This window comes from Rhopalosiphum maidis, chromosome 3 (genome assembly GCF_003676215.2).
Source record: "Rhopalosiphum maidis isolate BTI-1 chromosome 3, ASM367621v3, whole genome shotgun sequence".
Taxonomy (NCBI): domain Eukaryota; kingdom Metazoa; phylum Arthropoda; class Insecta; order Hemiptera; family Aphididae; genus Rhopalosiphum; species Rhopalosiphum maidis.
The window spans coordinates 36900085-36928023 of NC_040879.1; the positions used below are offsets into that span (position 1 = coordinate 36900085).

The following is a 27939-nucleotide window of genomic DNA, read 5'->3' on the forward strand; positions in this document are numbered from 1 at the left end:
ATGAACGCCACCGGATGCTTGACGGCCCTGGGCGACGGCGGCGAAGCGTTCGTCGTGATCTCGTCGGACGGCGACGACGACGACGACGACGACTACGGCCGCCGCAGTCACCGGGGACGCCGTCGCCGCCGGCACGCGGAGCCGCGGAGCACGTCCCCGCGGTGCCCGCTCGGCAGGCCACCGACGCCGCCGCCGCCGCCGACCGGTCTTTCGATGGCCACCGCCGAAGCGTACAAGTCGAGGCCGCGTCGCAAAGACCGCGGCGCCTTCGTCGTGCTGCCCGAACCGCCTATGGCACCGTCCGCGGCCACGTCGTCCACCGCCGACGACGACGCACAGGCGCCAGTGAACGGAGGCGCAAGCGCCAGCGGCCGCGTCAGCCCGTTCCGTGGCTATGGTTTCAAAACGCCCGAAAACGGACGGTCGCGTGCGTCCAGCCCGTCGTCGTCGTCCGGACGGCCGCTGAGACGCCAGTCGTCCGAACCGCGGATCGTGGCCAACGGTCGTCGGCCGCCCGCCAACGCGGCTGGTGGCAAACAGCTGTCGGCGTCCACCAAGGACCTGTCGGCGACCGGAAAGAGGACGTCCGGTTCGTCTACTAAACAACCGGCGGCGGCCACGAGCGGTGCTGTGGGTGGTCGGAAAACGCCGGCCGTGGCGGGCAAGCCGCCGTCCGTCCCGACGGCCAGCAACCCGGTGGCCGTCAAGTCATCGCCGCGTAAAAAGTTGCCGGCGACGCCACGCAAACCAGTGCCGCCGAAATCGCCGCTGCCGCTCAGGTCGCCTAAAACGCCGAGACGGCAGCAGCCGGTGGCCGGCGCGGTGGCCGGCAACAGACCACACGCCGCCGCAGCGAAACCGACCGTTAGCCGTCCACCGGTCAAATTATCGCCACGCTTGTCCAAGAAACAGCCGATGGCTACGGCCACGGCGTCCACAAAACCTCAAGTTCAGTCGAAAGACGTCGCCCGCCCGCCAACTGACAGTGGCGCAGTAAAGACTGTCGCGGCTACCGCCACGGCGACAGCGACGGCCGCGTCGACGGCACCGTCGACATTGGCAACAGCGTTCGGTTCTTCGCCGACCACCACGGCACCGACATTGGCCGTGTCCACGACGGCGACGACGGCGACGACGGCGGTATCGTCAGTCTTTCCCATCACGGCGTCTACCTCGGCCACAGCCATAGCGACCACGCACGCGACCAACGCAGTCGCTTCGGCCGTGGTCGACGGTGGACCGATCGTCACGGCCGTGCCTCCTCCGGCAGCCATTGCCGCAAACACCCTGGCCACATTGTCTGTCGTAGACCCGCCGGCCGCGACATCGAGACCGCCCCAGAGCGCGGTGCGGCCTCGTGATCCACCGGCCGCCGATCCGCCGAAGCCAGCCGCTACCGTAGTCGTGATGGACGGCAATCCACTGCCGGAAGCTGCGACCAAACGAAAGTCCGTTGCCGTCACGATGACGACCACGCCACCGCTGTCATACGAGTTACAAGAGATCGTAGTGGAACCGGAAATCGAAAATCAGAGCGGACGAACGGCCGTCCGGTTGTCCGTGGACGCTGACCGCAACAAAACGTCGTCCACGGCCAGTAGCAGCAACGGTCACAAAACTGTCGCATGGGCGAGGTAAACAATAAATCTATATATATTCAAACTCTTACCGACGAATCGCATCCACCGTGATCGCGAAGTTTTCATCAAATATTAATATAAAAATACGCCAGCTGTAGAGTTCCGCGTCAGTCCGTTTTACATTCCGATTTGGTTTATCATACGTTCACAACTGCCTAGACGCTTAGTGCGAGTATTTGCACTGTATCCATAACTATTTATTCACCTTTCAACGGATACAATTTTTTCTAACGACGTTCGAAGTACATTGCAATTAAACCGTTTCGAAATCTAATGTGAGTTTGTAGTTTTTCCCGAACCTTAATAGCATCTCTGTTTGACTGTACTGCACAGTTATTATATTTAGTGTCTTGAAGGTTTTTTAATATTTAAGTTCTAATAAGTATGTATACAGGGTGTAACAGATAGACTTGAACAAAAAAAAAAAAAAATTATGCTACTTGAATATCTGTAAATTCTCAAAAATTTTGTTTTTAAAAAAGTTATTACGTTCCAAATGAATTTAATCAAAAAATATTGATATTTTTAAAAAATTCTAAAAAATAAACCGCTTGACTTAGATAAATCTTTTTGCCATCAAAATTGTTCTTATAATCAGGTTCAAAAATTGGCTATTTTAAATTTATCCAAAAAAATTTAAATGTTTGTGTTCAGTACTAAAAAATAAACTTAAAAAAATGTAATTATACGTGTAACGCTAGTCTCTGAATGAAAAATAAAAAAAAAAAATAAATTAAATATCAATTAGAACAAAAGTTATTCCAAAAGTCAGTTCTATCTGTTACACTCTGTATATGTTTCGAAACAGCCAGTAGAAATCTTTGCGCGAAGCCAGAAGTGTATTTATACTTTATAGATTAACTCTAATCTTTAGATTCAATACATACGAAACATCGTATGTATTTTTTGGGAGACCTCTATTTAATATATCAAACACTATACTGGCTAACTGCCGTTTATTGTACTTATTTTGAGAAAAGCTTAGAAATGTAAATATTAACCAAATTAATAAATAAAACCGAAGGTCCGAGAAAAAAGTCATTAGGTAGCTAGGTAATATGTATATTATAAATTGCATTGTAATAAAACAATTTGAATTTAGCTATAATAAGTACTTTTAAATATTAATTACTAAGTTATTTATACATTTCATAATTTTATGTCGTTTATGAAGGTAATAAATCATAATAATGGATTACGACTAATAATAGTAGAAATATTTTTTTCTTTTCAAAAGTGTTGTTTTGTAAAAACTTTAAATTATTTAAAAAATATTTTCATAAATTATGTCGATACGTTTTGTCAATGATATTGTATATTAATAGTGTAAATATGTGCAATAAAGTTGGTAAAAGTACAAGAACTATGAAAATACCATATAATTAAAAATGCGCACTGACCTCGTTAACCGTTGTGTATAGCAAATTCAATAGGTGATTTTTTCGTTGTATTAGTACATAATACAAATACATAATATACGTGTAATATTATGATATATAATATATACGTATAGATCATAATCAGTATGTTGTTAGAGTCAATTTATTGGCGAATGAGTCAACCGCATAGCTATCTAATAAATGAACTATGAAGTCTAATTTTTATACATTTTATACGGTGACACCTATATTTTATATAGAAACACATGTATGTATGCAAAACAAATACTGTTTAATAAACCTTAACGATTATGCAATGTCGTATATGTACCGTGATTAAAATCTTTATAATTTTTATAACATTATATATATATTATAAGTCATAAGAGAACGGGCGTGTACAGTACTAGTTTCGGATGGCTATTACAATTTTTTATAATAGTTTGTTTTTCGCAAAGCTGCTCCGCATATACCCGTGGTGCTTTTTTCCCGTGTTTGGCCAGGGCATGGCACACGTATATTCCAATGTACCAGTTTTTCGACGAGGCATCTGTTAGTATACCTAATATCACGATTTGTATTAAATTTGTTATTTCCACAAACGAAGCCTGTAGTAGTAATTCCGCTTGTCGTATAAATAATATTGTGTTCGAATACACGTATAGTCGTAATGTCTCTATACGATTTTTGGTGGTGGCGGCGCCGGGCAGACAGGACTCGGGGGAGGGAGGGGTGGTGTCGAAAAAGAAAGAAAAAGTTCGCTTGCTCGTTCGATATAATGGTGTAGTAGTGTCCGCGCGCCCGTCTTACATTGTACCGAGTCACGCCACCGCCAAGTGTATATTATATAGGTACACATCATACACGACGTAAGTAATTGGGTCACTCCACCACAGCCGAGGAAACAGTATGTGTGTATACTTAGGCGGCGGCTGGCGGGTATCTTGTGCTTAAGGCCGCGTGAACATGCGATGCAGTTTCATTCCGTGCTGGCGTGACCGCAAGTCACAAGTGCCCCCTTCCCCCTGTGCGTGGTGTGTGTGTGTGTGTGTACGCACGCGCGTGTGTGTGGTGTGTTCTCAACCCCTTGCACGTCACTACCGACGACTTTAAGTACAATATACACCCCGAAAGTCTTTCTTCCTGTGCACCGCACCCCGACCTCGTATATACAATATAAGTACATATATATAGTTTTCCGTCCTCCTTATTATATGCACCCTTCCCATATCTAAACTTCCAGCGCCACCGTCAGCAGCAACCGCTTCGACCCCCCACTCGTAGTCTTGAACGAAAAAAAAATAAAATCATAAATAATCGCCGAAGTTGACCACCACGAAAAAAACCAACGGCAGTAATAAAACAATACCGGCCATTATACACGCGCTTGGTAGTCGGGCGGTGAACTTTTTTTCGGGTCAAGTCATGTATCCGCTTTTGCGTGGGCGTGCATGTGAAGGCTAAACGGTCGTACTCCGTTTCGCGTGTGTGCGTGTGTGTACTACATAATATATATATATATATATATATACATATAACATATCTTTATAGCTGTGGATGCGCAGCGGAAATACGTCCGTCTCGTGCGGTACGCGATGATGGGCAGCGGACGTCCGGGTCCGGACGCCCCGAGATTCGATGTCTACTCCATCGGCTTCAGGTGTGACTTGGCTCCGTGTGTCACGCCTAAGAACGGACAAGGATGATTAACATTATACTTAATATTATTATAGTATATACAGCTTTTGAATTGGAAAACCTCAGAAACAGAAAACCTCTTATTTTTTGAAAATATTTTAACGTACCCCTTCTATAATTATATCATAATAAATAAGAAATTTAAATCTTCAATTTTTTTACACTTTTGCACTCCCTTCTATTTTTGTTTTTTAATTCTAAAACTAAATCTGTGGCCTAATTTAAAGAGATCCTGGCATCCTACACTCTATTTATTTTGGAATCCTATTTAACGAAAAATTGGTAAATTAATATAAAAAGAATATATTTAAAATAACTATACAGACTACATATTACCAAATATAAGTTAAGTCCACAAATCGCATTGATGTTTCAGTTAATGATTATACTAAGTATTTTTTTCTTGTCTTTTTCTTTGCTAATTCTTCAATAATGTTTTCAAAATTTCAACCACTTATTGATTGATTTGTAACATTATGGTCAATTTTCAGTAATGACATAGAGTCCAGTTTTTCTTAGAAAAGCTTTAGCTAATGTATAAGTGAAAAAAATGAACTTTCATTACCTATTGCATTTTACGCATGGTATTGATAATTTTTTTTTATTATTTAGTACTAAGGATGAAGTTCTACAAATTTGAAGGCCCTGTGATCGTGCATCACATGTCTGTAGTGTGTACATACATAAATCAGGGCCTGGCTGTAGCAAATGTTCTTTACCTTTTCTGGAATGGTCAGAAACATATACAGTAAAATCCCGTTACAACAAACTCCAGGGTACCGATTTTTTTTTTCGTTGTAACAAAAATTAAAAAATAAGCTCTTTATAAGCTCTGCTTTTCGGCAGGAGACTTCTATGACTTTCGTTATAACGGGATTTTTTGTTGTATTGGTATTCGTTGTAATGGGAATATATATTTGTATAATGTATATACGAAATCACCACAACATTTTTTCGTTTTTTTTAAATATTTATCCAAAAACGTCTTGGTTTTAGAATATGTTGCGGAGATCACAATTTTCTCACCAGATTAATTATCTACTGTAAGTCTATAAACTTAATCGGTACATCACTATAGTCTACGCGTAACTGCTACGATGGCTAAATATATTATCTATTTGAGGCTTGAGCCCTGGCCCCTGACAAATCATTTCGATATCAATTACAGTAATGTTAATAAATAACTGTATATTCTTATTATTTATATATTATTGTATATTCATATCTATGAACTTATAGATATGATGGTTACAATTTAAAAAAAATAAATCATAAATTATTATTTTTGAAAAATGTCAAAACAAATTTATACAATTGAGCATAAATCAAACAACTATTTTGTTCTTATTATAATTTCGATATTACTAATAACTTATAATAAGTATTAAGTACTTTTTGTTTTTTTATTTAGAGTAATAGTGGTATAGTATTATACATTTATAGTATTTATTTCTAGCTTCTTATTTATTCAAGGATGAACATATTTTGAGATAATATTAGTATTATAATATATTATATCTATCATATATTTATTTAAACATTATATTCCTTTCATGAACAATTTTTAGTTTTATTTTAGTAATTTCCAAATTCAATCTTTAGTATTTCAAATGTTGACTAATTGTAGTGATATAAATTGGAAATGAAACGTTTTTAAAATGGTACATTTCTAAATTGTGTCCTAATGGTAAATAGATTTTCTAATTTTATATATTTATTATTTATCTACTTAATTTCTACCAAGCCCACTATAAAAAGGATATTGTTCCTCAAAATACTAAATAAGTATTAGGTGCTATGTATAATATAGGTATGCCAGTATAGATTACAGTAGAAATAATAATAGAAACACAATATTTAGTATGATTCTATTTCACTGCACTTCCTCATACATCTTAAATCTAATTCAATAAATCAATCTGACTATTATTTCATAGAAGTCTTATAGTAATTAATGGAAACAATAACTTCAACTATATGAAACTTCTTTTATTATTAATGTAATATAGGTTATATTTATTTTAAAAATTATTACATAATATGATTAATAATTAATATGTATGATATATCAGATATATCAGATATATCAATATACTATACAAATAATAATATGTATGTATATTGTATAAATTACATCATTAATTTACTATAATATTTTTATAAGTATAGACATCATACTTTAATTTCATCTTTAAGATATATCACTGGCATAAATAGGTAGGAGGTACCTGACTAACTTCTAATTTAACAAAATAATTTTAAATAATGAAATCATGTTTTTTAACAACTTGGCTTGAATAATAAATTTAGTATCAACATTTTCCAACGATTAATTTGTTCATAAAATTGTATGATGTTTACCATTTTATAAACATCAGCCGTGAAGTGAAAATTGATATGAAATGTGAACAATTTTCTTTACAAACATTAACAACTTTGATGTTACATGTAATTTATAATGTATTTAGGTACATGTTTTATACTTGTGTCTATGTGTATGAATCAAGCAATTTTACCCGTTCTCACATTCACGCGATACAATTGAATTCTAAGCACGCGACGTGAATATTATCGCACATTAATCTGTTATATCAATGCATTTAATCGGCACTGGCCCATCACAAACATAATATAATAACCCTCCTTGAATCAGGACTTTAAGTGCAAATATCCTAAAAAACTGTTGTTTTACAATCGCATAGTTGAGGAAAACAAATTATTCATATAGCTCAATATGATAATAATATCACAAAAGTGTGATATACGTTATACGTAGGCATTTACTATATACTATACACAATATTGATTTACTTACATACATGCTCATTTTTATGAAAAATGAATTTTTGATGAAAATTAAAAACAAATCAAATGTGAAATACGATTTTTTCCTTTATTGTTTATTTTTTACATATATAATGTAAGTTAACAAATTATTAGGTGCCTATTATACAGTGGACAGTTGTTACGGAAGGCGGTCGGTTATAATAATAACTCGTAACGTGTTAATGGGTACTATTATTTAGGTATAATTATGTGTTATCAAAAGTCGAAACACTCTTTATAGAAATAGAACTCTAACTAGAGGGCGTATATAAAATAACGATGACTAATATAGTAATATATATTGCATACAGTGTATAACCGAATGATTCATACATCACCAAGCAAGCTACTGAAGGTGATTACTATCACCTTCCTCCATTTTTACTTTAATCATGAGTTAATTTAAATTCTGATTTAATTTAAATAGTTATTGAACACTTCGCGGTCACACAGAAAAAATGAAAACTGCAGACAGTTTAACTATATTATAGGACTTTAGGTACCTAGTAAAAACATTAAATATGGCTAACAGTTTGTACTATTTCAAGTAGAAAAAAATGTATATATTTTACATGATAATATATATAATTATTATGAATTTAAATAAATAATTGTAGTAGTTATACTACAGTATGAGTATATACACTCATACAGTTTGATTGTAGTTTTCGAATACAAATAAATTAATAATAGTAAAGTTATATTGTATATTATTATTAATTAATTGAATATAAAGTATGTAGAATCAAAATAAGTAGAAATTAAGAAAACGTTGAATACATATTTTGGATATAATTATATAATTTTATACATTTTGAATAATCCTAGACTAGTTATTGTATTTTTCACTCTATGTAGACTGATACGATTGAAAAAATAGTACAGTATTGTCCTTTTACCATTTTAAGTAGGTAGATATAGTTAAAACCATATTTTAAATTATTTTTATTTGTATACCACTTAAACTGTGTCTTGCACGAACTTATTTTATTTAAATAGAAACAATCTTTTTACTGTAAATTGTTAAGCATATAATTTTGTTGAAAATTTCGAATTCAAAAACATTATTAATGCGCGTACTTACACTTGAAAGTTCCAAAAAAATCAGAATTTGAATAAATTAATTATCAAAGGAAAAATAGGGGTGAGCTTAATTGATTAATTCACCTGTATGTAATACAAGTATGTGTGTTTATTGTGTAATTTCGTTAAAATATTATAAACATATAAATTATATAGGTATTTCACAAATGTAGGTGAGACTGATGAGAGCTGACGGGACTTACCTATGTTTTCACGTATACTTCAGAATTTAAAACACTCTTCATAAACGTTTTACAACTAAGCACGAATTATACATATTTATGTAATGTTAGTCAAATCGTATTACGTTTTTAAACAATATTAAATATTAACGATATCACAATACCAATATAATAATTAATATTTTAGCCATGGTACTTCAGAATATTGACCTTATACGTAGTTAAATTAATTTACTGTTTAGCCAACGTGGTAACATAACATTTACATAATACTTAAAAACTGTTATTCAAAACAACGTTTTCTTATTGGTATTTTTATTATAAAAATATACCAAAAACTTGTAGGTATTTTATTAAATTATAATAACGTATTGGATACCGAAATATGTTCCAGTTTAGTTATTTTTCTATAATTCGTTATATACCTGTAATAGATAAAATCTGATCACGCTTTTTAAAAAAAACATTTTTTAAGCTTAACGCGGTTTAGAAACATACAACCCCGTTAAATATACATAATACATTTCTGCATATATATGCTAGTTCTAAATTCGTGATTCGTGTACCCAATTGATGTATTCTATAAAATATAAAAATAATTTTCACAAAATCGTTAAAATCGTAAAAATAAAATTTCGAGATGATTTAACTTCGAATACTTAGTAGTTTCAATGGTTTTGAAAAAAATAATGTACACACATTATAATACTAATATTACTTTATATTTATTTTAAACGCCAGACCACCATCTTATGAGTTTGTGATTCTTATGTAAGCACATATTGCATTTTTAATTTATATTTATCACTTAAAATATAATTATTATTTATTGGTATAATGTATTATAAATGTTTGTACAATAAATGACAAAGCTCTCATCTCCAAGACAAGTTTAAAAATGTATTTCACTTCCTACAGAACTTTCCTAAACTGGCGACCTAGCTAGCTGTTATTGACTCTTTGAGTAGGGCATATAATGAATACAACCATTAAATCCTATTCCATCCAATTCTAATGACCCTATCTGTACACATAATATTTTAACGATATTTAAGGGAGGTGGCCGATTTTATTTGCGGTCCATTAGCAAATTGACGTTAACTTTGTGTATCCATGCAATGTATATTAACTATATTTATAGTTCACATCACCCGTTTCCAAATGAAAGTGAGTAAAACTTTGCGTGATGTTGGAGGGTTGTTAATAGCCGAAAAGCCGCTCGTAACACTATATAATATATATACCTATACGCTATATAGCTAATATATTAGATGGGTAGGCCATTATATGACGGGCGTTGTTTACCCAATCGCTGTGGATTAAAAAAAAAACCGATTTAAAAAAGAGCTCGTGATGTGTTATGAGTTTATGACTTATGATGCAGCCAATAAGTACCTACCAACCTAAATTCATATGCACAAAAAAAACATTTAAAAAGTAAAAACATGAGATATATAAGTAATAAATTAAATTGAATTTAATCGTAGTGAATATATACACATATATATATGTTTTTTGTAATAACTCATTGCTGTTACGGTATACGTTTATATCATGTTATAACAACTTTGCCTCGTTCTACAGGCCATCTGAAAAAATCATCGTTCCAGCTGAAGTTCCGCGGTCGGCCGAGGCGGTGACCACCAAAGATCCGGCCTACAAAAGATATGCGCGGAAGCTATGCGGTGGTGGTGGCGGCGGAAGTAGCAGCGGCGGTGGCCGGAGTGGACGTCGACCGACCGTCGGCCACGTATCGCCGTCAGTCACTGCCGCCGCGGATGGACGTGCGTCAAAGTGCTGGGCGGCTGTATGGAAACGGCGGCCGCGGCCGTGTGGCCGGTGTTGTAGCCGAAAACGGTCGACTGCCGAAACGGCCTCCTCTGCAGAGACCGCGTCCGAAGGCCGACGACATCCGCAGTGGTGGCGGCGGTGCAGCGACAAGTTTTGCTGTTGCTACGGCAAGCGGACGAACAAAAAGAAACTCGCGGCGGCCACGTCGTCGTCGTCGTCTGACCACTCGGTCGGCGCGCTCGGCATCGCTCCACCGACCGTAATGGCCACCGACACATTTTGCGGCAAGTTGAAGAGGCAGTTGCGTCGCTGCTGTTGTTGCTGCAGTTGGTGTTGTGGCTGGTGCGCCGTACCGAAGTTCGTCAAGCGGATCTGCTGCTGTTGCGCCGGCTGCCGTGGTAAGTCGACGGCCCCGAAGAGGAAATCGGCCGACTCACAGAAGAGGTCTTCGTTCAAGTGTACCGGTTGCTGCACGGTAAGCACGTCGTATACTACGCGCAGTTGGTACCGTCGCACGTGTAAATATATTGTTAAGACATTCAACGCTGACCTCGTGCGTCACATCCAATTTTACCGTAAAGTCGTAGAGCAACGGGTCAGTGCCTTAGTGCCCCCCCCCCCCCCACAAGAAGAGTCTTATAAAAAAACATCATAATATGTAGACAAATATTTAAAACAACTAATAATGCTACTTATAAAATATAATAATATACAAGCCAATCCGGCACGACGTTTCACGCGGATTTACCCTTATGTAAACTACAGATTTATAACAAAGTTAGGTATTTAGGTGGTTTTTACCAAATACAAAATACCAAACCTAAGATTATATTCAATCAAAATAATTATGGAAAACTGTGGATTTACATATAAGAGCCATTCGCTTTAGGCTTTCAATTGTATGTATAGTACTAACTGACCCGCCAAACGTTGTACACATATTATATGGTCTTGAGTTCGTACAAAAATCCCATCGAAAAAAATACTTTCAGTTTTTCCAGAATTTTTCTATTTTTCGGACAGTTTATCTTTCTGTAAAAACCTTATTCAGATTATAACGAACATTGAAAAAAAATGAGACCAATCAGACCGATTATAATAATAATATATATATATATATATATTATAACATATATATTTATATATGTTCATCTGTTTTCAAGTTATTATATGCTTACCAACGAACAGCATTTCATTTTGCTATTTATAGGTGGATATTATAGATACATTTATTAATTATAGTTGATCTTGCACGATGTTGCACGTGGTAAATTAAATAATGCAAATACATTTTTTCTGTCTTAAGCTCTGTGAAATATAAGCAACATATATTTAAAAAAAATAATTTAGGTGGTTTTCATAAAATATAAAATACATTCCTAAAATTATATTCATCATAATAATTAAGTATTTAAATGTCTGTCATTTATGGTGTGAGTCCCCCTTTTGGTAATCTTAAATTTTAGAAATATACAGTAATAAAAGCCATTTAAGTCATTATAGAACGACATTGAAATAATATGGATATTAACATATTGGACAAGAATAGTATTACGACTTATGACGCCTACATTTGTCACCGTCATTAAGTATAAAACTAGCAAGGACCTAACGTAAAAGCGTCGCCGGTGCGGCATTAAATGTATAATTAATTATAATATAAACATGTACTGGTGTACATTGCATGTCTAGCCTAACTCACAACCAGAGGAATATTCAAGGAATGGCAAAGAGGGAAAACTTGTAGCGTTTTAAAACGTTCTTAGTCTTATAATGCTAATTTTTTTATAACTGAACCGGTTTATTATTTTTGTATAAATTATAAGAAGCAATTTAAAACTAAAATATGTAAAGAGTATGTACTGAGTTTCAACCTTTAATTTTTTGCCATTCCCCTCCACCCAACCAACCAATAAGGATCCTGATCCTTCGACCATAAAGTATATGATAAAGTAGACATTTAGACTACCTACATTAACTTTTTGCAATATTTTTTTTAACAAAATTAAAGACAATTTTAATTTTATATTATCCAGTACCTACCCTTATTTTTCCATACCTAATTAAGAGTTTGTTAGTGAACCCATTATTCATCACGGAGTTTTTATTTTCAAATGGAAACTTTTAATTTTATAGTTTAAAGTTAATGTTTTCATTTAAAGTTTAGACAATCACTCTACTAGAACATTATTCACTTTTGATATTTGTATATTTACATTAATAATGTACGGGACCGGCGTGGAACTATGCACAATGCGTGCATGAAAGTTATATTGTTGCGTTCTCATATCATATCATATCATATTATTCAAATAACAAGTATTTTTAAAACATAATAATTATACTATTTTTTTTATTAAATGACATTTCTTTATGTTAAGAACCTTTTTTTTTTCTAAATTGTCAATGACATAATAATAATAAAATATTAATTTGATATTTTCTTTATTTATTTGATCGTGTCCAACATAAATATAAAATGTATTAAAAAAAAAAACTAAATTTAATTTCCTACTACTGCAACTAGAAACTACCTCAGAGTTCAAAATACACATGTATAAACATTTTTAATACTCAAAAAGGTGTTGACACATAAAAATGAAACACATATTCATCGTCCCACTCAAAATCTAAAATATATTTGTGTTAAATTATTACATACTTCATAATATGTAATATGTTTGTGTTAATATAGATTTTCATAAACTAATTTCATTAGTTTGCGTCTATGCACTCATAAATGTTATTGTTAGTGGCGCCAAGAGTTTGTTTTATTGATGTAATGTAATATGGCTAAAGCATTTATTCATTTAACATGTAATTTAACGAAAGTGGTTAAAACATTCGATATAGTTAAATACCGTTAATTATGGTTAATAGAGCATAGAATCAAAGTGATTCTATACTGATAGAATGTGGTCGGATGTTATATTTCTATATTGTCTGTATTTTGTCACATGAGTTTCACGTTACTTCAATCCCGCAGAGTTACTGGTTTTTGGTAGTTTCGACTAATACACTCATCAATACACACCGCAACATACCATATAAAAGACATTGATAAATACGTGTTTAAAAATTATCTCTTAATTATTTGCTACTTTTTTCAATATGCCGAAAAGTAAACATACAATGTCACGTCAAAAAAGACGTATGGTGTCAAAATTTCGTGCAAATGCGTTTAAAACCAATGGTACAATTATTGTCTGCAAATTAAGCAAGGTAAATAGACTTTAATTATAAATATAAATGATAATTTAAATTAAAACAAACAACTATATGATTTCGTCCTAACAAAAGTGGATATTTTTAGAAATTAATATTATTTGTGGTTTCTTATTGTTATTATGAAATATAATTATAACATATAATTGCATGCATGTATATTTCTTAAATTTCACAGAACGTTAGTTACCAATAATTTATAATATTATCCGTATCCTATAGTATATAAAATAAAGTCAACATTTAAAATCTGAAATATTTCACAAAATTATGAATTTATGAAACATTGAATTTTTAAATTATTATTAATTTGATATATTAATTTCTTATAAGCTGTAGATAAATATAATAAACTTAACTAATTCTTATTAAAAACTTGGCTCTATGTCCACATATTTAAATGTATTATACATTTATACGTATATACCAGCTGTTCCCGTGGACTTTTTTGTTTGTTAAAAGACACCTCATGTATGATTTATTCTTTGTTCGATTCTTCATTTAATACTCAGTGTAACATCAGAACAAGTTACAACCTTCCTGAAACATTAGTTGAATTCTTCACAATCATCCTCAGTCGATATTCAACACTATCAATGTTATCTTAGCCGCAAAACTTCAAACCAAGATTTAAAATAATTAGAATAAGTAGATAATTATATATTATTAAGTAATTAATTAAATTATCTATCAACCCAATGGTCTATGTTGCCGAGGGTCTTGTTTTGTTTCCAATATAAAAAAAATTATGTTTTAAAAAAAAAATGTAAAGATTTACTTTCATTTTTGTTTTCATTTTAGGCTTAAGCACATTTCGTCATACTTATCTATTAAATTTTTAACAAATGAAATATTTTACAATTTTACATTTTATGAAATTCTCAAACACTAAATACCTAGGCTATATCATTAATAAGTAACTGTAATTTATATTTTCATCAGGTCTGTGTTCAGATGGTCCCGCAATCTCCCAATTTTCAGGGGAATAAAAATTAATTTTTTTTCAATATGCATTCAACAAATTTTATACGAATTCTATGATCTTAAAATATGTGTTGAAATAATACCAATAGTACTTTGAACAACATTTAATGATAATCATTTAAAAATGACATGGATCAATATTAAAATTCGATTCCATTATACATAGGTACCTGTATTTATCTATGTTTTATAATAAGTATTTTCTATACCAAAGGTTCCTAAACTTTTCACGGTACGACCCATTTTGAAAAATGTTTAAATGTTAACGACGACCCACTAGTCACAATAAACTAATCACCTTTTTTTATTGTTAATCATTTTTAGCTATTTTTTTAACTCTATACCAGTTGCAACCTAATCATTAAATATTATTAGTTAATCTAATTTGGTATACATGAGGTAATCGACAGGTAAATCAATCATTCTAAATGTGAATAAAAATTAAGATTAAGATTTTAAGAGTACGATCTATCGATCCAAACAAGTACCTATTTATAATTCTAAATCTACCATTAAAAATTAATGCCAACTATTCAATAATTAGGTGCATACAATCGATGCATTTATTGTATACCTATACTCTTGATTTTTTTTTCTTAACCTAACCATTTTCCTTATGCTAATTTTTATATTAATTAAAATAAATTACTTTTGAGTGAATGCAGCAACAACCACTCGTCATTTGTCAATTAAAATAGTTTTGCGTGGAACAAAGTTACAGAAGTAGTATTTACACTTTACAGTATAGCATTACCAGATGTTCACGATATCTAGATGAGAACTAATTTTATAAAACTAAAAACTCTTTATAGGCTATTATACTTTATGTATTATTCATATTAAAATTTTAAAATGTGTAATTTTAAAATATGAAATGTCAGCAAAGCGTAGTACCTACTTACAAACTCAAATACCACGTTATAATTGTTATAGTTATTATTTATTATGATATGACGAAAATACATTTGTATATATGATTTTGATAAAATGCATTTGAATCAAATTGCAATCTATATACGTACCTACATATATACATATTGATATATAATATACTTGAATGTTATAACGAATATAATAATTTAATAATGTATAACAATCGTCCATTATGAGAGACCAATAGTGATGTATAATGTAATACAATTAAGTTTTCTTACACTACACGTGTACCCTAGCTATAACTTCTAAATGTACGTCGATCCATTAAATTGACTTCTATCGGACAAACAGATTTTAAAATCGTACCTTTCAGTAGACCATTTATTTATTAGTGTGTAACTCGGAACGAAATTATGATAAACCCACCTACCTACCATTACCCTTACAATTGTATCCACAAAAATGTTTGGGAGAAGCAAGTTTTCAAAGAATCGAGTACTGGCGGCACACATACGCTAAAATGGATTAAACTTAAATGATTCCCATTTAACGGTCACATATAATTTATAAATTGATGTCTATACAAGATAATATTATATGCCAACGTTATAACAGTATAGGTATTTTTAACAAAATAATCTCGTATTCACGTATATATTATACATACCTACTTTATACCTAAATGGTAATAATATTGTTTAACATAATAATATACAAACTCTATAAACGATTGTATGATTAATATTATAAAGCCATAAAGGTTAATGTATAATGATGCATATTTTGAAACAACGTTGATTTATAGCCTTTCAAATTGTTGTTAATGTAGAATATGTATAAATAATAAATATCTTAAAGTATAAAAATGTGTTTGTGTGTGTATGTATATATTTTTTAAATATGATTAATTTATTGAACTAACCCCCACAACTGCGGTTATTAGGAAACTCGACCTTTTTAGACACGCGTTAAAATAAGTGTCGAAAGGACGTCGACCTGTTGTTTATAAAAACCCAACACTATATAGTAACACCCACATACTGTATATGGGTACACTACTAAATACTAATACTATTACTCATTAGACAACACCAATCATTAAAACTGACATAATATCATACTGTTTGGCCCGTTTAGGACTTGGATGTATAAAACCACAACAGCGTATGCTGTATATACATCTACTACCTATAGGGCATTAAAAAAAATCATTGACACGCTGTATTCAAAATACATCAAATCAATAAGTACACTTGCGCTATATTTAGAATACTAGAATACCAAATACGATGCACGATGATACACGTTATTTTATAATAATAGCCCATAGCTACTATAACTATAATATAATTAAATTACTATTTATTTTTATTAAATTAATTTTAATTCTAATATTACTATTGAGGGCATGAATAACGATTAGCAGAGCTCAAACCTATAGTTGTACATGGATAGCTATAATAATTATAATAATATTATACTTATGGAGTAACACATTGATCTATATAATTATATTACCTATAAATTGTGTATAAATTGTAATTTGCTTACAACAAACTATAATTTATAACTGATTTATGTATACGTTGACAGTTAGCACATTCAGCATTTTTGCGTGATTTACATTTTTTTAATTTTTTAATTGTTATAATATAAATTTATAGCTTGGCATGATTTTCCTTGTCAATCATGTATAGATTCCAAATAAAATATGATTGAAATTATTGTTTAATTCAATAAAATTGCCTATTATAGGTATTTATTTTAGACTTAAGTGATAGATAGGTTATCTTATAACCTTTCTGAACTTGGTAAGAGAAGTAACGACTTATTTCTAAAATTTCTGTAAAGTTTAATGAATATCAACACACTTACTACTTTTTAATAAAAACGTTTAACCTAGTTCCTTTTATTTATTTTATATTCTTATTAGGTAAATGTACACTTTGCGTGTGTTGTACAGACTTCGCTTTTTTTTTTACTTTCCTTAAATTTAATGTACCTAATCATTGAACATGTACTTAATACATGATGTATAATATTATTTGTTTTTTACACTAGAATATACCTAAATTGGATGCAGTTTTCGTCGATCATTCGTCAGTTATGAAAGGTGCTATACCAGTATTACCAGTAACACTGGCATGGTTGTGTTTAGTGTTCAACGTGATTATTCCGGGAGCAGGTAATATTTATTTAATTGTTATAGAGTAGTTTCTGGTCAATTTAATTAACTATTTAAGATTATTATAAATACAATGATGCAAAAATAATTGCAGAAGATAAAAATCATTTGAGTGCCTATGCGTAAGATGTACCTACAGATAGGCTACAGAGTGTTGTTATTTAATAAAACTGTGCAAGTGCATTTTCACCTCCTGATATATATATATTTTTTATTGAAAGTGTACACTTAATTGTATTTATTCGCTTATATATTTAAATACAATAAACGTAAATAGTGTTTAGCGTATTTATAGGGGATTGGGAGAACAAGAGGCCTTTGACCGTTTGACCTCCACCTCCCCCGCATTGACGGTACCTGCAGTGTGGCAATATATTTATTTTATTATTACAATAGCTTATTTATTCTATAGTAAGTAAGTACTTTCAATTATTAAGTATAACTTTACTGAAAATATAATAATCCACGATAGACATTGTCACATTGGGCTGCAATTCAGTTTCCTGATACTTGACTTATAGTTTATATATAATGGCTGGGCAATTTAATGATTTTTTTTTAACTTAGTTAAGTTAAGTTAATATACATCAATAAGAAAAAGTGAAAAGTTAAAAGTTAATAAAATGTTTGGTTAACTCAGTTAATTTAAAAACTAATACACATTTTTTTAAACTTTTTATGAAGTTAAAAAAGTTATTTTTTTTCATTCGTTAGTGTATTTTATTTTTTATCAACACACAACTAAATTATAGACTATAATGCTTATACTTCATACAACATACAGTATTTCTATATAGTATGTGTTTTATTTAATTTCTTTTCGTTTTTAACGAAAAAAAACAATAGTCATCTAAATAATAGTTAAGGTGCCTAAAAGCTGAAAATAATTAATTTACATTATTAAATAAAATCTTTCATACAGATATTATTTGTGTGTTTGTAATAGAGTATTAGTGTATTTTTTAACAAAGAATCAAAAAATATTTTATTAAATTGATAACAAGGTTATATTAAAAACAGTTTAGTTGTTTATATCATTATATCAATCATATAAAATTAATTTAAAATTATATTATTAATGAAAATTTAATTTAAACAATAAGATAATAATATATAAGTTGAATAGTATTTTAACATATTATATAAAATTAATAAAGTCTAAATTTAAACTTAAATAGCATTAATCATTAATCATTATACTAAAATAAATATTGCAGTAAAAACTATTTTTCTTTTTAGTCAAATCAAATTAAAATTTTACTTTAACATAACAAATAACAATATTATATTTACAATTGATTGTTTAGGTACTATTTATATTATGTCTATATTATATTATTATTATTATTACTTGATAGTTCTTATAATTAATTAAATAATTTTAACAAAACCATTTGACTTTTATTATAAAATATTTTCTAATATATACAGGGTAATCCTTTAGAGTACAGAGTGATTGGAAAAATAACATTTTTAACTAATAAATTTACAATAAAAATATTTTTTAACATGAAAACGACTGAAATAATGAATGAAAAATTAATTAATTAACTTAACTTATTTCTTAAAATAAAAAATAAATTTGTTAATTTCACGTTAATTAAAAAATTAATTTAGTAAGTTAATAGTTAAGCTAATAAGTTAAAATTAACTTAACTTTTAACCACGGTATATTATAGTATATAAAATGCCCAGCCTTGCGAATAAGAGGTCATAATAATACATTTTTTTGGTTCAAATGTTTTGTAGTACAAAATTTAACGTTTCAGTGTAATTGATATTTTAATTATCTGATGAGTAACAATTAAATCGAATAAAAAGTAAGTACAGATCAGTGGCGTATTTACGGGGGGGAGATTTGGGGGATAAATCCCCCATTAGTCTTTTTTTTTACTTGATAGGTTTAATAATATCGTACATATATTACAGAAATACAGAATAAAATTATTGAAGACGGTACATTTTATTATAATATTGAAATTTTAAGAATTTGGAAATATTATGGTTAATACTTGATGGCCGTAGTCAATACACGACTTACTGCTAATGTACTAAATATGTACGAGGTGTGTTCAAAATGTACCCGGAATTTTTTATTTTAATGGGTCTGGAGAGTCCGATTGTCAAATTTTTTTTTTATTGTGTTGGTATACATGCTCCTAAAGTATGATAACATTTTCAGCTATATTTACTGTTTACTTTGTCTGTGGTAGTTGCTAAGGTTCGAAGTGTTTTTATGAGCTCGGCGATTTTTGCTTGTTTAAACAATGGAAGAGTTTAAAGAATTTGTATTGAATTTTGCGTAAAAAATGAAATAAAGTGTAACAAAGTGTGTAAACTGTTACAAAAAGCCTATGGCGAGTCTGCTATGAAAAAAATAAGTGTTTATGAGTGGTAAAAGCGTTTCCAAGATGGTCGCGAAGACGTTGAAGATGACGAACGCTCCGGTCAACCCAGCACTTCAATAATCGATGAAAATGTGAAAAAAGTGGAGAAATGGTTATGAATGATCGCCGAATCAGAATTAGAGAAATTGCTGATGAAGTTGGCATATCAATTGGTTCATGTCATAAAATTTTTTCAAATGTTTTGGGCATGAAACGAGTGGCAGCAAAATGCATTCCAAAACTGCTGAATTTTGACCAAAAAAACAATCGCATGAACATCGCTCAGGAGCTGCTAAATGACGTCAACGACGATCCAAGTTTACTTGAAAGGGTCATAACTGGTGATGAAACATGGGTGTACGGTTATGATGTCGAAACCAAAGCATAATCGTCCACCTGGAAACATTCAACGTCACCAAGAGCGAAAAAAGCACGTAAAGTTCGATCAAATGTCAAGGTTTTGCTTACTGTATCTTCGATTATAATGGCATAGTGCATCAAGAGTTCTTACCACAAGGTCGTACGGTTAATAAGGAGTATTACCTTAAAGTTATGCGACGTTTGCGTGAAGCAATCCGAAAAAACGCCCCGATTTATGAAAAAACAATTCATGGCTTTTGCACCACGATAACGCACTTGCTCACTCGTTATTGCTTGTTCATAATTTTTTGGCCAAAAACAATACCGTAGTCATGCCCCAACCTCCATACTCGCCAGATATGGCTCCGTGTGACTTTTTCCTGTTCCCAAAGTTGAAGAGACCCATGAAAGGACGGCGTTTTTCCTCGATTGAAGAAATAAAAGCCGAATCGCTGAGAGTGCTCAAGGATATACCAAAAAGTGAATATCAAAAGTGCTTCGAAGATTAGAAAAAACGCTGGCATAAGTGTATTATATCTGGGGGGACTACTTTGAAGGGGGACCACATTGATGTAGACGAATAAATAAATATTTTTTTAAAAATTCCGGGTACTTTTTGAACACACCTATCGTATATGATTGAAAACAATTCGTATTGTAAATCGTAAAATTCCGTCAATCGTCATTATTGTCATTAACGATCCGGCTATTATTATGCTTTTAATAATAAGCGTTTGGTTGCTATTTCAAAACATATTGCAAGGCGAAGATATATGTATATAGTATATGTAGACATTCTAAACAATAAGTTCTAATAATTAAATGTACACAAATAATAAAAAAACTTAAACACTAAATACGAGTTATTAGTTTATTACTTATTTTTATAATATTTATTATTGCATTAGTTCATTTTTAATCCAGCATAATAAATAATATTTCACTGTACTACAGATAATAGCTAAAACTCAAAAATTATATATTTTAATTATTAAATATCAATACAAATAAAAGCTAATCTACCAAGATAGGTACTAACTTAAAAAACTGTAAAACATCATTCGTGTACAACAAATTTACTAACAAATAAATCAGTAATAGATTTACAATAAGTTAAATCGATAACTTATTGACTATAACATAATATTTTGGTGTAGCTATTAACGCTACAATATATAGATTATTAAATGCACATCGCGACTGTTGTCGTCAAATTAATATTCGACTGCAACGATGATAATAAATACCTACACAGAATTATATTGAATTTTATATGTTATTCAAATTTCATAGGTTAAGAAAAAAAAATTATATATGTTTAATATGCATAAGAAATTCAATGAAATATGAACTTTTTCTTTAAAATTTACAAAATATTCAATATACAGTAAATTCCCGTTACAACGAACTCCAAGGTTGAGAAAAATATGTATTACAAATAATCGACAATTCTTTTTTGGACAAGGTTTTCTGTTTTAATAGAAAGTAAATAATTTTGTAGTTGGTGAATGTTTGTAAATATGAAGTCTGGTACATCACTTTGTAATGTAATGAATTTTCGTATTACTTCCAAACTTGATAAGGCTTCTGATGAAGTGATATTGCGCACATCATCTAACATCACAGCTTCTTCATCTTCACTACTTTCGTCGGTGGCCTCGTCTTTACTGTTTTTTATGGATTGAATGTCTACTTCGGTTAGTTCATAACATGTTGAAATGTTGTCATCTACACTGACATAATCTTCTAAATTCACACCGTCAGGAAGTGACGTTTTATTTTTCGCAGTGATCCAAATTTGCTCTAACTCAGATTGCTGGGTGTCGTGCGTATTTAATTCATCATATTCGGCCACTTCTGAAACAGAATTGACGTCTTTGGTTGTGGTTGCATGTTTCCAACAGTTAGTTATTGTTGATTGGCTGATATCATCCCAAGCTCCGCATATCCATTCGATAGCTTCCTTCACATTGCATTTTCTTTGGATATTTTTCTCTAAATCACACACAATTTGACGTAACAAAAAAGTTCTGTAGCGTGATTTTACAGCTCTGATGATACCTTGGTCAAGAGGTTGAAGTACAGCTGTGCAGTTAGATGGGTAATATTCTACACGAATGTTATCCAATTTTGGTGGTTCATTATGTGGAGTACAGTTGTCGATAAGAAGAAGAATTTTCCTGTTTTTCTTTTTCATTTCTTTATCAAAATCTATTAACCAATCGTTAAAAATTATTTGAGTCATCCGTGCTTTGTTATTAAATTTATAGATGCATGGCAATGATTTACAGTTTTTAAAACAACGAGGTTTTGCTGATTTACCGATGATGAGAATTTTTCGTTTCTCCGTTCCCGATTTGTTACAACAGAACAGAGCGGTGATGCGTTGTTTGGAAGTTTTACCCCCTACACACTTGTCTCCTTTCTGGGCTAATGTCCTTTTTGGTTCAAGTTGAAAAAACACTCCAGTTTCATCCGCATTAAAGACATCGTTCGGGCTGTATTTATTAATGAGTGCTGCAACTTCTCCATTTCGCCATTCGTAAACAGAATTTGGCACGTCACTCGCCTCTCCAGAAATGAATTTGGTCACAATGCCATACCGCTCTCGGAAACGATTTAACCATCCGACACTTGCTTGGAAATTCTCAACTTTGAACATTTTAGCAAATTCTAAGGCTTTTCCTCGAATTAAAGGACCGGTCAGAGGGACGTTTCTGAAACGAACATCTTGAAACCATTTGTAAACCGCCTTATCAACGTCTTCATATTGCGCCATACGCATCCTTTTTCTGCTCGGGACGAAAACAGAAGTCTGCAGTTGTTTCAAGATGCTTTCTCGGTCCTTCAAAATGGTTGACAATGTTGATGGAGATATGCCGTACTTTTTTGCCACCTCACCTTTCTTCAATCCTTTGTCTACTTCAGAAATTATGATTTTCTTCTCTTTCAACGAAAATTGCTTTCTTTTCGCTGTAGGACCCATCACTTGCATGTGTACAATAAAGAAAGAGCGTAAAATACTTAAATGACTAACGAGTGAGCTATATGAAGATATACACTCGACTGATTGTATTACGTTATAGATTGACGCAGAATAACACAGTCACACATAATGACAATTTAATGACTTTATAATTTTATTAAATTGTGTGCTTGTTATATTTAGATTAAAGAAGGAAAAATATATTTAAACTTGTAAAAATAGCTTTTCGGTATGGGACATCTATAAATTTCGTTATAACGGGATTTTTTGTTGTAACGGGAACTTACTGTATATATTTTAAATTTTCGATTGTATAGTTAGCATTTTTAGCTTGGTCTGCTATAAATCGAAAGCATGTAGAATTATAATAATATGTAACTCCTACAGTTCCCGAACCCTTTACATTTCGAATGTATTTACATTTTACTCTTGATTATAATTTTCGAATTGTATGTACTAGTGTACTACATGAAAATTATCGAATAAAACAATAATTTAAAATATTATCATTGTTTTTGTTGTCATATAGGCACATTCTCCAGTGGTTTGCTGTGCCTGTGCGTTGGTAAGCCAAGATTCACGGTCAACGATACCTTCCAGTCCCGAGTAGGCGCATTCTGTGTGAACTTCGTCGTGGCCGCTGCTCAGATGTTCACGGTGCTTTTCTGTTTAGTCGGCTGGGGATGGAGCATATGGTGGGGTGTGATAATGCTCAAGATGGCCAGTAAGTCAAGTTTGCCACACGTACAACTGTATAAAAAAAATTAATATACTTAATTAGCTGATTAGAGTTATTAATTATTTGTATTATATATAAAGTGTAGATTTAACCTAGTTTGTTCTCACTTTTTGGATTTGTTCACTCATTTTTTTGAATTCATATTTTACAAATTATTATTGTATTGGATATACGCATATTTTTACGTATTAACTAGGTACATACGTAAACATTTATTATTATGTTGTTAATATAATATACCTATGCTTGATTCGTTTAATGCAGAGGTCCTCAAAAGCCCACATCATGGTATGTCAAAGACCACAATGGTAGTGTGAAAATTAAATTTGGTTTTTTTATTTATTAATGTCTGGAATGGACCTTTTTTATTTTATATTTTGTGTAAATTACTATTATTTTTTTTTAGTTATTTATTCTTATTAATTATTATTGCGGAAACATGTCAATATTCGTCGTAATCGTTGACACGCCCCTGCATGGAAATAGTAAATTTTTAATTTAAAACCTTATAATAATTTGGGTCATTTTTACTGCCTTATTATTTTGATATAAAATAAGTAAACATTTTTAACATTTTGTAAAGTTCTAATTGTATAGTCATTGTTGTAGTGTGCAAAAATTAAAGTTTAGGAACATCTAATTTAAAAGTGTAACTATTAGTTTGTTTATAACTGGCAAAAATTATTCATAAAAATACGAGAAAAAATGTCTTTGGTCGAAATGTATACGGTAGCTTTAATATACACTATTAGTTATCTATTATTTATCATACACCACAATTTTAATTAGAACTTAGATAATAACACATTAATAACTGATGTATGCCTCTTTTTTTTTATATGATTAAAAGAGAATAATATACATTTTTTAAATAACCAATGTATTCAATATAGGTATTAATCATCGCAAAAACATTGAACCTATAAAGTGCCTTAATAATATAGTTAGTCATACCTTAAAAACTTAGATAGCTATAAATTAAAATAGTTGATTTTAAGATATTGTATACAAATAAGTAGCAAGTACTATTTATTCAACATCAATATCGTTATTTTCCTAAAATTATTCTATAATATAATTTCAAATAAATTTAACATATCTATTTATAAACGTTCATAAATTATTCAAAAGTGCGTATTTACAATTCTACAGCATCGTATAATAATTGAAAGGTAGAGGAGATTTTAAAAATAAAATATTTTAAGCTACCTATGCAATATTCAATGTAGAATTGTAGATACAAACATCTTATCGTTTTAAATTAATCATTCGGTATCAGTAATGGTATTAATGTATAATATCATAATATAACTATGAGTACAACTCACAACTGTACAACTATAAGTATAAAATATCTGTTTCAATAATAAGTCGTAAACTCGTAAATGTAATAAATCATCATCGACTGGCTGCGATACGGGTTCCGTGTACGCCAGCAGAAGCGTATAAAATTATAATGTATAAAATGATAATAAGTAATGTGTTATTATGCGATATACATGACAGGCATTAAAACTAAACACATCTGTTATTGTTCACAGAGAAATATCAGAAAGTCAAAATAATCGATCAACCCATCGAAGCGCCCGTTGCCGTCGACCACAATCACCAGATCTAATACAGTATACAGACGTTTTATTGTTGGATTTGGATCATACAGCATAATTTATTGTCATATTATACGAAATTTTTTATTTTAATACATAGCCATTATATAGGATAATGATATTGTATATATTGTAATAAATTGGAGGTACAATATCATATCCATATAATGTATGTTAGATACCTACTTGGCTACTTGTGTTAAAAATAATGCATACCTAGTGAAATAGTATAATTTATAATAATATAAAATATTTTGAACATTTTTGTCCACCTATAATATTATATTAGTTAGGTACAAATCATAATATGTGTATATGTTAATATATTTGCAGACTTTAAACGTTACAAATTTACAATACTTATGTTTTCAATAATATGTATAGGTAATTAGGTATACCAAGTGCGTTTTATGGACACGATAACTGGTGAAAACATCGGGATTTGCCACCTATATTGATACTGATACAATACGTTTTTTTGAGATTAAGCGATTTACCTATTTTGTGTAAATCGTAAGCGTGATGATCTGAAACTATGAGGACTGACGAGGTATTACATACTCTGTAAGCCGTGTAAAATATAAAATTAGTAATAACACTTATAAAAGAACTTTTTAATGATATAATAATTAACATACAATTATTGACTAATGACTATACGAGTAATTTATACAACAATATAATATATACACGCACATATATGTATATTAAATACAAACAAGACTGGGCATTAACGAGTTAAAATGTTAATTTTATTTTATCTTCTTACTAACTTTGTAACTTCTCACTAGTTGCGAGTATGGGGTTTCCATTAGTTTAACTACTAACTTGACCTAATTGGTTTTTAATTAATGTGAAATTGAGTAATTAAATTTTCATTTTAAGAAAAGTTAAACTAATTTATTTTATTTTAACATTTCAATCGATTTTGTTTACATTTGAAAAAATATTCTTCGGGTAATTTTTAGTGAGAACTGGTAACGAAAAACTTCAAAGAAGTACTTTATAAGTATAAAAATAATGTGTAAACACTATATTATAGACATATAGTTTTAAATTGATAAAAAATTAGACTATGGTGATGTAAATAAAACAAAAATCAACTTGTTTTTAACTAAGGTAATAAAAGTAAAAATAAAACTGGACATTACATTTTAACTAAGTTAACCGAAAATGAAATTATCTTTTTCATAATAATGCACATAAACTTAACTGAATTAAAAAAAAAATTATAAACATGCTTAGCTTTGTAGCTTATTATTATATAAATACCTATTTAAATGATGATGCAATTTAAAATACATATTTATTATAATCGTATCACAATATAAATTACTACATACCTACATAATTTATACAATATACATATTATAATCGCTATTATGATACTACTATGAAAATCCATAAATATTTCATATCGATCGGAAACAACGAAAACTATTACCAAACAATTTCTGACTAAATTCAATTCATAATATAATTATTGTATATTGTTACCTATTTGTTAACCTGCTAGGTATAGTGTTTTTACTTTTTATATTATTCTTATAGGTAAGGTGGGTATCTAATTAAAAATTTCATTTGTAGAACCATGTCCAATGTCCATGTGTATGATTTATATTTAATAACTAATTACTAATAAGTAATAATCCTTCTATCAGTTCTATCATACTGAATATTTTAATAACTCATAATTGCCAGATAAATTCACTCTTAATTTAGTAACTTATTATAGTCATTCCTCGTCAATGAAGGAGAATCACCATATACAGTGCTGCATACGAATTTGCTGGTTAAAAATTAAGGTTGTCGAATATTAATGGTATAAAGTGTTAATGTGTTATAAAATATAAATTTATACTCAATACACTCCTATGAACTGTATACAAATGATAATATATTCGATTGTTTGTGATGGGTAAACCGTAAATTTAAGTCATTTGTATGAAAACAATTTAGCTTAATTTTTTTTTTGCGCGTAGGTACCTATA

The 27939-nt window shown here is 31.4% G+C and overlaps 2 protein-coding genes across 2 annotated transcripts; one reads left to right on the top strand and one right to left on the bottom strand.

The window, feature by feature from the left end:
* On the top strand, positions 1–27172 carry LOC113559033 (protein stum). Its single transcript, XM_026964631.1, has 5 exons — positions 1–1634; positions 10393–11074; positions 17746–17869; positions 24132–24326; positions 25883–27172. The coding sequence occupies exons 1-5, from the start codon at positions 1–3 to the stop codon at positions 25957–25959; spliced, it is 2712 nt and encodes a 903-aa protein (XP_026820432.1). The 3' UTR covers positions 25960–27172.
* Positions 21622–24136, bottom strand: LOC113559034 (tigger transposable element-derived protein 6-like). The gene has a single exon (XM_026964632.1). It carries the CDS (start codon positions 23609–23611, stop codon positions 22049–22051), a length of 1563 nt encoding a protein of 520 aa, XP_026820433.1. The 5' UTR covers positions 23612–24136; the 3' UTR covers positions 21622–22048.
* Positions 27173–27939: the final 767 nt, after the last annotated feature.